The sequence below is a fragment of the Agrilus planipennis genome, unplaced genomic scaffold, assembly GCF_000699045.2.
Source record: "Agrilus planipennis isolate EAB-ADULT unplaced genomic scaffold, Apla_2.0 scaffold206, whole genome shotgun sequence".
NCBI classification, from domain to species: Eukaryota; Metazoa; Arthropoda; class Insecta; order Coleoptera; family Buprestidae; genus Agrilus; species Agrilus planipennis.
In genome coordinates, this window is record NW_020438979.1 from 377,323 (window position 1) to 393,801 (window position 16,479).

General features: G+C 37.2%; 4 protein-coding genes across 4 annotated transcripts in view; 1 reads left to right on the plus strand and 3 right to left on the minus strand.

Moving 5' to 3' along the window:
- LOC108740388 (cytoplasmic dynein 2 heavy chain 1) overlaps positions 1–16,479 on the minus strand; it is a 35,318-nt gene that overhangs the window by 6,183 nt on the left and 12,656 nt on the right. The window contains exons 38-61 of the mRNA XM_025975527.1: positions 16,082–16,219; positions 14,997–15,133; positions 14,613–14,754; positions 14,419–14,550; positions 14,109–14,358; positions 13,815–14,038; positions 13,643–13,756; positions 13,474–13,582; positions 13,252–13,417; positions 13,006–13,189; positions 12,733–12,947; positions 12,445–12,678; positions 12,178–12,387; positions 11,889–12,102; positions 11,085–11,185; positions 1,964–2,126; positions 1,728–1,864; positions 1,558–1,643; positions 1,342–1,500; positions 1,006–1,169; positions 705–944; positions 499–645; positions 302–409; positions 11–206 (exon numbers count right to left, since the gene is read on the minus strand). Coding sequence (XP_025831312.1) covers positions 11–206; positions 302–409; positions 499–645; positions 705–944; positions 1,006–1,169; positions 1,342–1,500; positions 1,558–1,643; positions 1,728–1,864; positions 1,964–2,126; positions 11,085–11,185; positions 11,889–12,102; positions 12,178–12,387; positions 12,445–12,678; positions 12,733–12,947; positions 13,006–13,189; positions 13,252–13,417; positions 13,474–13,582; positions 13,643–13,756; positions 13,815–14,038; positions 14,109–14,358; positions 14,419–14,550; positions 14,613–14,754; positions 14,997–15,133; positions 16,082–16,219 — 3,970 coding nt within the window. The remainder of the gene's footprint in view (positions 1–10; positions 207–301; positions 410–498; positions 646–704; positions 945–1,005; positions 1,170–1,341; positions 1,501–1,557; positions 1,644–1,727; positions 1,865–1,963; positions 2,127–11,084; positions 11,186–11,888; positions 12,103–12,177; positions 12,388–12,444; positions 12,679–12,732; positions 12,948–13,005; positions 13,190–13,251; positions 13,418–13,473; positions 13,583–13,642; positions 13,757–13,814; positions 14,039–14,108; positions 14,359–14,418; positions 14,551–14,612; positions 14,755–14,996; positions 15,134–16,081; positions 16,220–16,479) is intronic.
- LOC108740396 (KRAB-A domain-containing protein 2-like) lies at positions 2,149–4,981 on the minus strand. Its single transcript, XM_018474696.1, has 2 exons — positions 4,751–4,981; positions 2,149–4,212 (listed from the first exon to the last, which is right to left on the minus strand). Exon 2 carries the CDS (start codon positions 3,883–3,885, stop codon positions 2,848–2,850), a length of 1,038 nt encoding a protein of 345 aa, XP_018330198.1. The 5' UTR covers positions 3,886–4,212; positions 4,751–4,981; the 3' UTR covers positions 2,149–2,847.
- On the minus strand, positions 5,562–8,148 carry LOC108740393. The gene has a single exon (XM_018474694.1). The coding sequence runs from the start codon at positions 7,975–7,977 to the stop codon at positions 5,584–5,586; it is 2,394 nt and encodes a 797-aa protein (XP_018330196.1). The 5' UTR covers positions 7,978–8,148; the 3' UTR covers positions 5,562–5,583.
- LOC108740397 (transforming acidic coiled-coil-containing protein 1-like) lies at positions 15,082–16,170 on the plus strand. Its single transcript, XM_018474697.1, has 2 exons — positions 15,082–15,168; positions 15,227–16,170. Exons 1-2 carry the CDS (start codon positions 15,154–15,156, stop codon positions 16,019–16,021), a joined length of 810 nt encoding a protein of 269 aa, XP_018330199.1. The 5' UTR covers positions 15,082–15,153; the 3' UTR covers positions 16,022–16,170.

The following is a 16,479-nucleotide window of genomic DNA, read 5'->3' on the forward strand; positions in this document are numbered from 1 at the left end:
ATTTATTCACCTGTTAGTCGAAATATAAAACTCGTCAATACTGTAAGAAGTCTATCAGGTCTGAAGCATTGAACTAATAGCACTTTTTCAAAATCAGAATACTTTGTATGTTGTGGAAAGTAGTTCTCGCAATCTGTATTTTGAATAAAACTTTCCCATAGCTTTTGGTCATCTAATCTTAACATTTTATAAAAGGCTGGAAGTAACTGACACCCCAAATAATTATTTAATTTTAATCTACTCTTAATTTCTTATAATAATACTTTAGAAACCACTTTACACAAAACCTACTTCTACTTACTTGTAAAGAAATAACATTTTGAGATAAATGTTTCGGTATCCATTGGGGAACTTCTTCAAGCTCGATACTTCTTTTGGTTGCCGTTTTTCCCAAAAATATTTCCCATTGCTTAGATTTTAATGGGCAAGTTAAGAAGAAATTGTATCAAACATTTATTGGTTATCTATAACATTTGTTTGTATATGACGATAACTTACCTCTTCGGGAATTTCTTTTGGAAATAATTTACGGGTCAAGAACAACGCAAAAGTCAGTCTGTCTTTTTTAAAAACACCACGACCCATGTAATTGTAAAAGGCCTGTATTAAAGCACTTTTAGCCAAATTTATATCATATTCGTCATCCTGTCAATTAATAATGTTAAAGAACTATCTACTAAAAAATTGAGCGATAATTTTTGTACCTCGAAAGGTGGTAACGTATTTAAAAACAATCTTGTGAATGACTTGATCGAAAGTGAGTACAGAACGTTTATTTTTGAAAAATCTATAGCTGAAAAATAAAGGAAACTTCCAAAGTTTGAAATCTCTTTATAAACATCATATTCCGCTTGCATCACCTCCTGAATTTTTCTTGATTCTTCAAGCGCTTTAACGATCGCATCAGATCCGGACTTGGTTTTGTTTAGAGAAACGATCAAGTCCTGCATTAATAGAAGACAGCAATAAAACGTAACAATATACAAACCGAGCAGAAACTTGAACCTTATTTTGAAGAATATCACCAGATGAATTTGTTAAATCTTCTAGCAATTGGTCCTGTAATTGTATTTGTTTTTCTTGTAATTCCTCTTGTTGGCACAGCAGATCTTTTTTACGTTTTTCAAGGTCTGGACTTATTTTCTGAATAACCGAATTCAGTAATTGTTCTATAAACGCCATTTAAATAAATTAAATTATAACACTACTTTCCTTTTTGTTTCAGAAGATTTTAAATCGTTAGTGCAGCTACATATATTTTACATGCCAACTATAGGTAAGTCATCATTTTTACATATATTTAATATTCTTTGAATAAATTGGGAAACTGAAAAAAAATACCTTCTAGTCCCTCCTGTGCTGTTACGAATTTTATCAGATTTACTGATGACTTTATTTCAACTGGTAGCTTCAGTTGTGTGTTGCGAGTTACAAAAATCAACGAAAACTTTTCATGATAATCAACTAATTTGCCGTTTATTCCGATCAATTTTCTTTGTCCTGAGAGTCAATAAATCACTCATTATCTCAATACTCTTACACCAGGAATACACTTACCTTGTAAGGAAAATTCTTTTCTCACAATGGGATAAAGTACTGGCGATATTGTATCTATTTCTTCTACGATTAATACTTTTCCAAATCTGTATTTTTATAAAGTACATTAAAAAAAAATAAATAAATAAACTGTTCTTCGCTATTATATCAATATAGATTTATTAAATTACCTAATTGCAAGTTCAAGAGTGGTTATAAATTTAGAACAATTTTGAGTTACTCTTTCAACACTTTTGTTTTTCAAATGCTCAACGAACCATTTTATAGCCTCTGAGGATGGATCTATTACAACTGGACATAACTTTGTCTAAAATCGAGAGATCGATTTTGATTAAATTGATAAACAAGTATATAAATTATTATTATAATAAAACAGAAGCAAATAATTGTAATTATTATTTCTTACGTTTAGTAAGATGATGGCGTTTTGTATAGAAAGTTTGTCACTAGAGAGACCTTCCGTTAGCCACTGGAGTTTTATCCTTTCCGAACTTAAAAACTTTTCAATGGAAAAGTCGTCAATGTCGTACTCGTTCTTCAATATATTCGTCCATTTATTTAAAATTGATCTGAAAAGGTAGGTTTTCTCAAGGAAATGTCCCCTAAACGTTAAACAGTAGGTACCATTTTTAGGTCCTCAATCTTAGCTTAAGATTAGTGTACGATGAACTAAATATTTGCCTATAGTGTTGATTACGGAGGGGTTGAGCAGTTTATTAATGTTCTTTGTATCAACAATATTGTTATAAAAAAAGGCTAAAAAAAACAATCCAAGGCGTAGCTCACTATACGTGATAAGCACGTAACCAAATCAAACAAAGAAGTTCATGGTGGTCAATATTCTGTCGATACTTCGACGTGCTGATGATATCCAATAAGATAGACACCATGAAGTTCTTTCTTCGATTTGGTTACGTGCCTATCACGTATGGTGAGCTATGCCGTAGACTCAGGTCAGGAAGTTGATGACCATCAATCTAAATGGACCTTGTTGAACATACTTAAATCCTCTAAATATGCTTTGTACCACGGATGGCGCTCACCACGCCATTTGGGGTCCTTCATAAAACGCTATCTCTAGGTAGCCGGTAGTTTGTGATGAGATCCAACAAGTTCGAAATCGAGATCCGTATCTGACTGTTTTGATTTGACTTGATTACTAGATTTTTATTAATAACTTTCTCAATAACTTGTATCTAATACTTTCTAACTCTAACAATTCTCTTCAACATTTACATACATTGACAAATAATTAAATGATATACAATACAATAAATAGGGGTATACTCTTTAGTAAATATTTTTTGCCATTGACGAATAGTACCAGTCCAGGTCTTCTTCAGAATTGATGCTATTCGATGTTTCAAGGGGTAAGGAAAATTTCAGTCCCATTTTCAACGTCGAACCAAACAAAGCTTCATAAGGACTACAGTTGATACCCGCGTGGTGTTCCCTGTTTTTGGTAAATTGTACGAATCTCAACCCTTTAGACCATTCCTCGGTGTTGTTCGATTCCAACCAGGAACTGAGGATTGTTTTAATATCCTGGATCGTTTTTTCAGTGGACGTTTCTTTACCATGCACCATCTTCAAATCATTCCATGCACCGCTCAGTTCTGCAATGATATCTTTCGCAAATTCTCTCCCATAGTTACTTTGTAATATACAGGGTGCTCCAAAAATTAGCAGTATGTCCAAAATCACGTGCACCATTTCTTTGATCGCGTTTGTTTTTAGTGGTCTTAGTTGTACGAATTTGGTAAGAAGATCTATGTAAACGAGAATAAATCTGTACTCTCCATCGGTATGAGGTTCCATGTCAATGAGATCGATTTGACATCTGGAATTCATCTCGCTACTAACGGTGGGATCGACTTCGAAGTCCTTTTTCGAGACGTTCATTCTCTTCTGGCACACTTTGCAGAGATTCAGGTATATCACGATAATTTCCCTGGTGATATTTTTATATTTGTTGCTCAGCTCCTTCTCCATACGATTTCTGCCACCGTGTCCGATGGCGAGATGAGTCTCGTGTAGTATTTGGAATATTTCTTCGGTATAAACGTAATACTTTGTCATGGAATCGCCTTCTTTTATAGGAACAATTAGTCTTTCCTCGTTACCAACCGACGTTACGTCGTATGTTCGTAAACGATGATAATCCTGTGGCTGTTTACCCGCCTGCTTCGCCTTCGACTGCTTCACTTTCTCCACTTTATTCAGATACACGGCTCTTGTAAAAATTTGCGAATTCTGATTTTTCGTCGTCAGTATATGATTCAGTCGGTTATCAAAACGATTCTTCATATCATTCATTGTTTCTTCCATTATGTGTGACGTGTAACAAAATGGATTTATGGAACAGTATAATGGCACTAATTATTGAGTTATTTAATCGTGTTTCAACGACTATTGTAGTGGTGTAAACTGTAACGTGCCTGTACGGTCGTTATATGAAATGTTGGAGAGTGGGGATTCCGGGCATTACGAGTAGTGGCCTCGCCCGCTGATTGATTACTTTGGCTACGTTGCTACGTGAGTTCTTGCTTAATGTAGAAGATTCTGCAGCCTCTGCCGTAGCCGCGTATGCACAAGTTGCTGCATTTACGACATATTTACACAAGCATTAGCATGCTAAGATATACCGTATATTTGCTAAGGGGAAAAGGATATCAGAAGATGACTCATAAGGAGAGCGATAGGTATACTTCATTTACTTTCTCTAGCGACAACCCCTTCCAATGTCTTGGATGCGCGCTGGCAAAATCGTACATAGTGAGAAAAAAGCTCATTTTACTCTCGATTCTTGTTCATTAAACATACTTTTTCATACAGTACCTGCCAAAAGTTTTGTTCAATCATGAATAGTAGTGCGAGTCGAAAACAAGCGTTAAAGCCTTTAATATGTCTTCAAATATAAATAAACATCTCGTTGATATTTTTAGTAGTAAATGGTACCAATAACAGCACATTTGAGCAATGCAATTGTAGTTGATAAAATAGTCAATTTTTCCGTGCAGTACTGTACGGATTATATGTTCCTCACCGGTTAAGAGTTTGGCCGAGAGTTGTCTCCTTCCTTTTCTGGCCTAGTGCTGTTCTTTTCTACTATGCGCCAGTCAAACTGAAGGTCACATCGCTACAGAAAGTAAACGAAGTATACCTAATACTAAGTAATTTGTGGATCTCTTACATATAAAATTCATTGAAAATCTTTAATTACTGCTGCGAAGCGGTTGGATTGCTTTAGCAGTCAAAATTTTTTGAAACGTAACTGTCACTGTATTATCTATTTCATGTGTACGTATAGATTCAAAAATGAGATGTCTCAACAATGAATAATATCCTGCTTGGCATCTACTCCAAGAGGTACTTATTTTTGTTCTATTTCATTAAGAATGGTTTTCAGTTCAAGAACTGTGTGTGTGTGTGATAAAATCTAAGAAGTAGAAATAATCACAAATATTTCAATTAACAACAAAATTCAGTAAACATAACATACAACTTTTAGAAGTGAGTTAGTTTAATATGAAATATTAATCTGAAAATTCATTTTTGAATTTTTTACCCACTACACGTTACCTCAAATTAATGAGGGAAAAATTGTTGCTGTTGTCACTCCCGCCAGGAATCGAACCTGGGACCTTTGGCTTTACGCACCAATGTTCTGACCACTAAACTACGCGAGGTAGTACTACAGCAACAACGACCAACCGACCTACAAGGTTAACGATCCGTCGAACTAATGTAACTAGATATACTGAATATACTATGATTAAACATAGGTACAATTTTAGACAACTTTTAGAAGTGAGTTAGGGTGTGTCAACAGCAACAATTTTTCCCTCATTAATTTGAGGTAGCGTGTAGTGGGTAAAAAATTCAAAAATGAATTTTCAGGTTAATATTTCAAATTTCAGTAAATTAGGTATTTTGTCGGTTCGATTTATGAGTAGGTAGCATTTCGTCATGTTTCAAAATAAAAGGTAAAATTATGCACTGCAGACGTATAAAGAAATATATTTCTTACTGAAATTCGGATAGATACATTTTTTCGAGGAGCTGCGGCATTTCCAGCTCTCGAACAATAGACATTAATAATTCGCGAAACAATTTTTCGGATACATTTCGCAGCAGGATCCAGGGCTGCATCTTCGACGATTTTCTATACATACAACTGCATTTCGAAAATTTACTATAATTCACCTTATATTTAACTATTTCGACTACTTCGTTTTTAGGCAGTAAATCCAATTGTTTTAGTGGCGAAGCCTTTAATCGGATCAGACCGCCCTTTGTTTTTGTTTGTACTTTTTTTGGCTTTTCATCCCCACAAACCATCGGTGCCTGATCATTACAATTATTTGTATCAATCTCTTGATGTCTTTCTCTCGACGCTTCGACCTCGCTAGCATCATCCTCGTTTCGCACCATGTGGATGAGTTTGGCGTTTTTCGGGCCGGTGATTGAAACAATCCTATCTTTTTTATTCGGTGTTAAACTCCTGTGACTATCTCTGCTTCCTTTCTTCTTTTCTCTGCTCAACTCGTCGTCGTGGATTTTGTCCTCGTTTTCGTCGTTCTTCTGTTCCATTGTTTGCTTCTCTTTGTTGCAGTATTTGTGGAGTTGCAACGCGAGATTTTCTAAAATGACAGAGGATTCGTGTTGGGGATTGTTGTCTGCCACTTTCTCTCCGTTTGTTTTGAGGAAACCGTTTAGAAGTGCGGTACTCTTATTGCTGTCTTCTTTCTTGTCAATTTCCTGGACGAGTTGTTGAATATTGATTATCAGATCTTGCAGTTTCTTGTCATGCTGATGAACTTCTTTGTGGTTCCGGTTGTTTTCCAGTTCCACCATGGTGGTGATTCGGTCTTCGTTGACAGGGGTTGACAGAGGAGTATTTTTCAGCATGTGTGGTATTGGTTTCCTTTCGGGTTGAGGAGGGGGAAATTTGTTTTGCACCTCTATCATTTCTTCGGATTGTCTGTGTTTCGGAACGAATGTTTTGTACCGCGATTTGACGTGGCTATATTTCAGCCTTTGTCTGGCCAAAGCTTCGACGGCTTTCCTCCACGGTGCATCTCTTCGAACCGTGGTGTCTTTGTACATGGAAAGTCTGGCCGCCAGGGCTTTCTTCTTTTTCTTCAGTTGGAGCGATTTCACGCTCTCTTTGGTACTGTGCAGAGATACTTTCGTACATGCCAAGGGAAGATTATTGTTCCTTTCCATAATGTTGTTACTTATTTGCTGCAATTTTTCTAAACAATTTCCGAATTTCACGCGGAAAGATTCGACAAGATATCGACTTTTGTCATTGACGTATGGACTGTCTTCCACAAACGAGCTGTACACGTTACATATTTCTAGGCTGTGCTTTATTAATTCTTGGAGTTTCTCGTGGAGGGAATCGGGCAGACACGAAGGGAGGTAATGAAGATATGCTTGCAATGCCTGCAGGATTATCTGGCTTGCTGACACAATTTTTTGTGCCGTCAGGGTTTTCGTACGGTAAGTGTGTTTACCGCAGCTGGTAAGCCTCAAAAGGTCCGCCCTTTGACGTCCGAGGGTGTAGAGGTAATTGCGTGAAAATCTGGAGGCAAATTCCACAGCACGTTTGCGTTTTCTTTTATAGTCTTCTGACCCGTCGGGAGGCTCTATACCGATGTCGATTATTTGTTCAATGCTTTCGATAAAAGTAATAGATTTTTCAAGCAGCGAAAGCATCTTGTGACAGTCGATGTAAAATGTCTTGTTACCGTTTATGTTCACTGTTGCCGAAGATGTGGTGCGGGATTTTATCTTGTCGTTGTGTTGTATTTCAGGTTGTTTCATCGTTCTAAATTTCGACTGAGTAACTTTTTTATTCGGATCGATTTTCCCATGGCCCTTTTTTTTCTCTTTGAGTTGGAGTTGCATGTTGAGCGCATCTTTTTTCAGTACGTCCAAATTTTCTCGTTTAGCTATTAGGGTATCGCAGGATGATATTTCGCTTGGTATCGTTATTTTTGATTCATCTGTGGAAGATACGTATGATTTTGCTTTAAAGTGCTCAAACGTGACTTTGTGATTATGATTTAGGTGACTGTAATTTGCTCCTTTTAACGTAAGATCTCTGAATCCGTTCAAATTTAACCAGTTCGTTCTGTTCACGTTGAATTGTTTACGATAATCGTGTCCCTTTCTAACAGTCTTTTCGCCATTGTCACTGTCGTCCTCCGAGTCGAAATAGTTCGGGTGAGAACTGAATTTTGTTTTCGTTTTATTTTTTTTATTATTATTGTTATTATTAGTATTGATAATATTACTTGATTTTTTCCACTCGATTGTCTCTTCCTCGATCTTAGAACCTCGACCTAGTGTTTCATTTAACAAATTTATTTTCCTGGCACTTTCCTGAAACAAATTGCCCAGTCGGTTCATGTTTCCTTCCTTTCTAGTTATGCTACACCTATCTAAAAAACACCTTAAACCCCTTTGCGGTCAAATCGAGAACGAAAAAAAAGCAAATGCCATTTAGAAAAAATATTTGACAATTGCAAAAACTGTAACTCAAGTTTCATAATGACAAAAAGTGTCGATATGTCATTAAAATAAATAATAAAAGACAAAGAAATTATTTATATATACAGGGTTTGTCCGGAAAGTAATAGGACTGATTTCCTTCCGCCGCGACTGTACCGCAACGACTGGATTCGGTAGAGGGCATTCCTAGCTAACGAACGAGCGGCTAGTGAGTTTTCTCCGAACACCTGGAGAGTTAGAACAGGCTTTTTGCGCGACGTGTTTCTGTTAGTGTGCAAGCCGAAAATGCAGCGTTCGTAGAGGTACGCGATTAAATTCTGTGTGAAACTCGCTAAATCTGCGACAGAGACGTTTGATATGATCAAGCAGGCTTACCCAGATGTTGCTTTAGCAAGAAGTGGTGTGTTTCGGTGGCACTAGGCCTTTTCAGAGGGCCGGGAAGAGGTCGCCGATGAAGACCGTGCTGGAAGACCTTCGACTTCGACAAACACCGACAATGTGACTCGTGTGCGCGAAGTTTTGAACTCAGACCGTCGACTAAGTATTCGTTTAATTGCCCAGATATTAAATTTACCAAAATCTGTGGTTCATGACATTGTGACGGAGCATTGAAACATGCGCAAGGTGTCCGCGAAGATGGTCCCAAAAGTGCTCACTGACGACCAGAAATTGCGGCGAGTGAGAGTGTACCAAGAAAATTTAAACATGTGTGAAAGTGACCCCCCATTTTTGAATAACGTAATCACAGGTGACGAGACATGGATCTTTGAGCATGATCCCCAGACAAAGAGGCAATCTTCCGAGTGGCACAAGCCGGCGTCTCCTCGCCTAAAAAAGGGAAGAATGAGCAAATCCAAAGTGAAAATGATGCTCATTGTCTTTTTTGACATGAAAGGCATCATCCACCAATGAATTTGTTCCTCCTGGATAAACCGTCAACGCCAAGTTTTTCGTGGAAGTGCTCAAGAGACTCAAACGAAGGGTCAATCGGGTCCGACAAGACATCGCAGCCGACTGGAAGTTGCACCACGACAACGCCCCGGCTCACATCGCCTTTCTTGTGGACAGCTACCTGACCAAGGCCGGCATTCCAACGCTTCCGCAGCCGCCCTACAGCCCAGATGTGCCCCCCCCCCGGACTTTTTTTTGTTTGCTCACCTGAAAAGGCCGATGAAAGGCAAGCATTTTGAGACGACAGAGGAGATCCAAGCGGCATGCACCGCGGCTCTTAAGGCTATTCCGGAGAATGCCTTCCGTGACGCCTTTATTGCTTGGAAATCGCGCTGGCAGCGCTGCATCGACGCAGAAGGAGCCTATTTTGAAAGTTTTTAAAGAATTGTAACGATTGGCTCAATAAATCTTTTTAAATCGACTCAGTCCCATTGCTTCCCGGACAAACCTTGTATATATGTATAATAAATAAAAACGTTGAACAAAAGTGTCGAGTTTTCAACTTTAGTAAAGTTACAAAAATGCAAAGTGGGTCCGTACTTAATAAAAGAAAAATATTATATTGTAAGAGTAATAAAAATTACTCGTAAATATTATTTATGTGAAGCAAACATAATGGTTCTTTATTATGATTAAAAGGTAATTACTTTATATTTATACCATATCTAGGGAGTTTACTTACCTCACAGTGAGTTGGTGCAAGTGAAATTCTTATGTTTTCTTCAAATTCATTATGAACAACATTGCCGTATGTTGTGCTGCACATTTATTATTACTTTTTCATTCATCTGGTCCAATCTGGCGAGTTGTTTTATTAACACACAAACGTAAAATGTACCTTGCATTTGCATACATGTATGTTACAAGTGCCTAGCAATCGACATTACAAACAATGTCCGTAAAAATGCATGCAAGCGGAATCCCGTAAGGTTTACGAGGTGTGTTTGATAAAAGTCGGTACAGTCTTTATTCTACGGGTGTTATTTAAAAGCATGAGGACTTTGAATTATTTTATTCGATTAAGCTAACGTGACTATCACGTTGAGGTTGGCTACGCCGGGATTCATTTCCAGCAAGTAGATATCCACACAAGCGGACCTTGTTGGAGCATACGTAATCCTAAAATGTAGCATTGTGCTACAGATGGCGTTTACTGCGCCATTTGTAGTATTTTGTGAAACGCACTGTTAGGACAGCAGGTAAAAGTTAGTCTCTGTTCTGTCGGAGCTGCCTGCGACGCGCTGATGAGATCCAAAAAGATCGAAATCGCGATCCGCGTCTGGCTGTTTCGACAGAATACAGACCACTTCGAATTATTTTATTCGATTACGCTAACGTGCCTATCATGTTCAGGTTGGCTACGCCGGGATTCGTTTTCAACAAGTAGATATCCACACAAGCGGACATTGTTGGAGCACACGTAATCCTAAAATGTAGCATTGTGCTACAGATGGCGTTTACTGCGCCATTTGTAGTATTTTCTAAAACGCACTGTTAAGACAGCAGGTAAAAGTTGGTCTGTGTTATGTCGGAGCTGCCTGCGACGCGCTAATGAGATCCAAAAAGATCGAAATCGCGATCCGCGTCTGGCAGTTTCGACACAATACAGACCACTTCGAATTATTTTACTGTTTATTTTTACTGCAGTAACTAACTTTTAGCCGCGGCTTCACTCTAGTTGATGTTCTAAATACGTGTCAAAAATCATTGACGATTACATAAAACTACTTTTTCTATTCTTCGGGAACGGTATTGTTTTTCTGGATAAAAGGTACCCTATGTCCTCTTCTCTACCCCTGACAGTGTATGTACAAAATTTTATGACGCTCGGTTGAGTAATTAATACGTGAAATAGTAATAAACAAACAAATTCATTCGCGTTTATAATATTAATTAGGATTAGGATTAGTTGAAGTTATAGGTCATGTTTAATTCAAAACTAAAAGAGAATTAACCATATAAAATCTTGTAAATTTGTTTTCGTATCTTTATCGAGAAATATTTACTAAATTAAATTATTTAGTCCTAAATTAAATCATTATTAGGGTACTTACATTCTCTCCGATTTGCCACAGCCCCCCAAGTAAACTACAAACGCGGACGCTAGCAAGCAATTCGGAGGAAGATGGAGTATGTCTTGAGACAACTTTTCGATCTGAAAATAAACAATATTGGTTGCAAAACTAGCCACACAAAGAAATTGACGAAAGTTGTTGAAAAGCAGTTGGTTCAACTCCACAGAAGTTTAGTCAAACCATTTTGTCTTTAGTTTAGTAGGGATTTAAGCAGAGGGAGAGACTGTAGGGTAGAGTCGCCTTCAATAAAAAGAAGTCACTTCTATGCTCACGAACGATTAATTTAGAAATTCGAAACAGATTGTTAAAGGTGTATGTTTAGAGCGTGGCGATGTATGGGTGCGAAATATAGACGGTGGGCGCTGCGGAAAAGAAAAGGTTAGAAGCCTTCGAAATGTGGTGTTATAGGCGGATGATGAGGATACCGTGGAAAGAGAAGATTAGAAATGAAGAATACGAGAGACGAGGACTCTATGGAAGTCAATAAGAAATAGGCGAGATAGGTTAGTAGGACACCTGTTAAGGCATGAAGGTCTAGTCAGAGACATGTTAGAGGCAGAAACAGGAGTTTAAGAGGAATAGAGATTGACCTAGATTAGATAACTGTTCGCAAATAGTTAGGGATTTAAGACGTTTTAGTTTTAGAGAAATGTGAATATTAGCTCAGGATAGCAAGGAATGGAGGTGCGTGTCCGATCTTAGGACTGACGACGTTATGATGATGATGAGAAAATTCAAAATATTTTGCTATTTTTATGATCTTGGACAATTATTTAGTCGTACCTGTTCCTGCCATCGCTCGTATTCACCAGTTAGCTTGTCAACGAGACCTTCAGCATTGTCCAATGTTTCTTGTGCAGCTTTCAAGCTTATTTCAATTTCGGCAGCTTCTCTGGTATAAGTCGACAATTGCTCTTTAAGTTTGGCCACCGCGGCATCCACGTTTGTCAAACCAGCACTGAGACCTTCCAATTGAAACTCGGCATTATCTAAATTCCTTGAAAAAAATTTAGAAAAGACGTTAGATTTTGTTTTGTGTACGGGACATTTGTTACTGTTTCAGTTGTTTTACTTTTGCAATTTGTACTGCTCTCTTTCCAACGGTTTGATGCTGTCCAAAACAACCGAGTATCGAACATTCGCTGAGACCCATGTGGCCAGAGGCGCTGCTGCAACCGAAGCACGTTTCGCGAGTTTTGAATTGAACGAGTCCTTCTTCAAGTTCATTAAACGTTCTACAGCTTGTCTGTTTTCTGGCAAGATTCTACTGGCGTCAAACGACCTAATAATTAAAGAACCAATCAGATACATTAGTATTTCTATGATTTTTTCCAAATACCTTATGTCTTCTTTGATACCACGTTTTGACAAGAAATTCTTCATGCTGTTCCAGGAAGTGTCCTGGATTCCCATTAGACGTAGAACACCTTCAAGTATGTCCCTAATCACATCCGGGGGTGCTCTCAGCGACCTAATTTCCGATAGTGCTTCAGATTTTATGTTTCCCACTGCGGTTCTTGCTTCTTCTATGAGCGGCTTCACTTCTGCCAATTCTTCTTCTATTTCTTGCTTCCTATACGCATTCATAAGTGAAAGAAAAGGCATTTTGTTATTTCTAAATTAGTACCGTTTTGCCAATTTAATGCTCTCTTCCTGCGTGTGCTGTTTTAAAGTTTCCATTTCCTTTTTCTGGTCATTGGCGTTCTTCATGGTGTTGCTGATCATGTCCAAAGCTGAATTGGCTTTGGCCTGTTTTTCTGATAGAATTTCTTGCTGTTGCGCTGCTTTTAGTTTCAATTCTCTCACCACGTTTTTGGCTTCATTTAATTTAGACACTCCCCCCTTACGGAAGACATTTGCAAATTAAAGAAAAATCGTTTCTTAATGGAGCGATACCCACCTGCAACTTTTTCTGTTGTCTTAAAATAGTTTCCAAATTTTCAGTATACAAGTCAATGTATGTTCTTATAAGGGTTACGTAGTGGAAAGGAGAATTTTCTATTTCTTCTGCTACTTTGTGGATGTCAAAGAAATAGTGAATCTTTTCTACTTTGTTTGATTGTAATGTTAGCTTTTCGTTATAGCTGAAATATTTGAAATAATTATTATCTCTTCACATTAAAACCGTAATAAATAATATAATCACTTGTCTATCAGAACATTTGGTGTATTTTGCATTGTTTCTTGTGTCCATTTTGGTAACCACATGATATAACACCGTTGGACTAACGCTGGACAAGATTGGAATATGCTCGTCAATTCGTGATTGTCTGCATCCAAACAGATTATAAAATGAAGATTGTTCAAGACCCCTTAAAAATACGATTTTAAACATTTCAATTTTAATGTGATAGTGTTACTGAAATACTTTGAGCAAAATATTGGGCTAAATTTCCGTCGAAACTCGAATTATTTGAGTCATCTCGTAGACCAGAGGTAATGGATTCAAGTTCAGCAGGTAAAAATAAACCTGGCACCTATACGTCCAATCAAATTAATATTACAAAGGTAATTTAGTCAATAAATATAGATTATACCTCTCCAGACTGCATAAGGACATTAAGGATACTTAAAATCTCTGCATTTTGAAGTAAAAAATCTTCTACTAAAAGATACAACGGTTGATCTTCGACTCCTACGAATTGCATTGCCTGAATACGTAATATGTAAAAGTTAAAAGGTAATGATAAAGAAATGAATAGTTCTTGCCATTTTGAGATCACCACAAAACGACGATTTGGTTGATGAAATTGGACAAACAAGTTTTGCCGATTGTAAAACAGAAATAATTTTTGCCGAGGATTTCCTTCCACTACCAGAAGATCCGGCTAGAAGAATGTTTCCACAAGGCTCAGAAAGAGATTTAGCAACAATTGACGATACAAAAAGAAGTTCTGGTGTTATTGAAACATTCAGGATCTTTTCGTCGTTTTCTACAGTATTAAACGAAAAAGGAAATCAATGTCCAAATGTATTTTAAATGACCAAAATGTTATTAATTACCGTACTGTCTAATTGCCTTTTTTACTGACTCTGTCCATTCTTCTTTGGTAACTCGAGCAAGACGATTTCTCTTTTGATTTACCAACACCTGTTTAAAAGGAACATAAAATCTGCTGTTAACATTTCTCAAAAACTCTCGGTTCGCGCCAAGATGTTCAAAAGTTTCCCCTAAAATAGCGTCAAACGTTTGTTTTTCTTCATTGCTTAAAAGTTTTTCTCTAAAAATTGTTTGAGCCTCATAAACCACAGTCTACAATAAAAAAAAATAGTGCGAGGATAATAATATGGACTGCATTATTGACTATTTTACTTCTAAAAGCCCATTTTCGACATTTTCGTCGTCATTATATTTGTAACTCCAAATGTTGCTGAACCATTTGGTTAAATCGTGAGGACTGAAACTGTAATACTGATATTCGGAAGCAGCGAAAAGTTCCTGCATCTACAGTCAAAGAAAAAGAATAAAATCCAAAAACAAAAGACTACAGTTTTATGTAAAAGTACCTTGTAGTAGATATTCAACATTGCAAAAACCAGTTTTGAAATGTTGATCTTGGAAAATCGTTGACCTTTTTGGAATAAAGTTTCTATTCCAAAATTCATATAACTCAAGAATATCAACTGAAGATCGTCTTTAGAAGGTGGACTATAGAATGGATAATACATTTTATAATCATTCACATAAAATAGACAAAGTTATTAATGATTCAAGGATTATAAAGTGATATATGGGAGGAAGATTTGATTTTGGAGATTGAAGAGGAGAGCAGATATGCTTGAAATTATGATACACCAAGGAGGCTGTTGCTAGTAGAAGGATTCTTATGACAAGTTTGTCAATGTCAAACAAAATATCAAGTGAAATGTATCCAGTTGATTACTACTTACTCAATGCAGTAGATGTTGAAGAGTGACGTAAATCTCGTTGTCAAGTCCTTCGTCGGTGTTAAAGAGCCAGCGATCACGAAATTCTCCAACTCAATCCATTCCAAATTTGAATCATAAAATCCTTTATAACATATCAACTAAAAGATCAATTATTATTATGGATTTTATGAAGGTATATGTTGTAATAGATATAAACTGTCGAATGTTGTATATTAGTAAATCATTTTCAGTTGATTCATCACGTGAAGGAAGTATCTCCATTGAAAGATTTAGGATCAATATCGTCTCGCGACATCATTGCAAGTGATTCCAGCAGATTTAGGATGTTGATGAGGGATAAAGACTTGCTCATAACCACCTTACAGAAAGAACTAAAGGAAAAGGATAATTTTCTGTTAGAAGTTAGCGCAGCTGGTGCAACAGAAAACCTCAATCAAGTACAAAAACTCAGAGAAGAAATTGATAAATTAAAAGGCGACAACACAAAGCTAGAACTCAAAAACAAAGAGTTGGAAGACAGATTGTCGCAACTGAGCGACATCGGAGGCATAAACAATTTATTGAACGACTACGAAAAGATGTTGGGAAACTTGCTTTCCAGATGTTTGAAACTGGAGGAGGAAAAGAATTTGGTGTGCAAGCATTTGGCTTGTCTCGAGTTTGCTTTCAACGATTTGCTGGAGAAATACGAGAGAGCGAAAACAATTATCTTTGGATTCCAGAAGAACCAAGATGTTCTACTCTCGCAAGCCACAAAATACGAAAGCAACTTGAACAATTTGGAGGAGAAGAATAAGACCTACGTTGAAGATACTCAGAAAAAAATCAACGAATTTGTGGAGCAACTTACGAAAAGAGAAAAGGTTCATATCGGCGAAGTTGCGAAACTGAAAACAAAAATTTTACAAAGTCAAGTAAAAATAAACGATCTAGAAAAGAAACTGTCGATGGCAGAGAAAGTTTCTTCGAATCTGTCGGAAACGTCTCTCTTTCAACCCTTATCGAACGATATCTACAAAGCCTAGTGTTTTTTGGGATGCAATGAAAAAATATTTGCTCATTTCGTTTGCGATTTATTCTGTTACCTGTTGTAAAAATGTTATTAGAATATTGGTACCCCACCGATCGTTCTTCAGTAATTGCAAATTTTTGAAATAAAGCACTAGGTTTCCTTTGTTTGGTTTATAAATTCGTTTGTTTGATTTCGATATCATCATACACATCTGAAACATTGAAGAATATAAATATCCGAATAAAATAATTCGAAGTGGTCTGTATTCCGTCGAAACTGCCAGTCGCGGATCGCAATTTCGATCTTTTTGGATCTCATCACCGCCTCGCAGACAGCTCCGACAGAACACAGACCAACTTTTACCTGCTGTCTTAACAGCGCGTTTTAGAAAATACCACAAATGGCGCGGTAAACGCCATCTGTAGTACGATGCTACATTTTAGGATTACGTATGCTCCAACAAGGTCCACT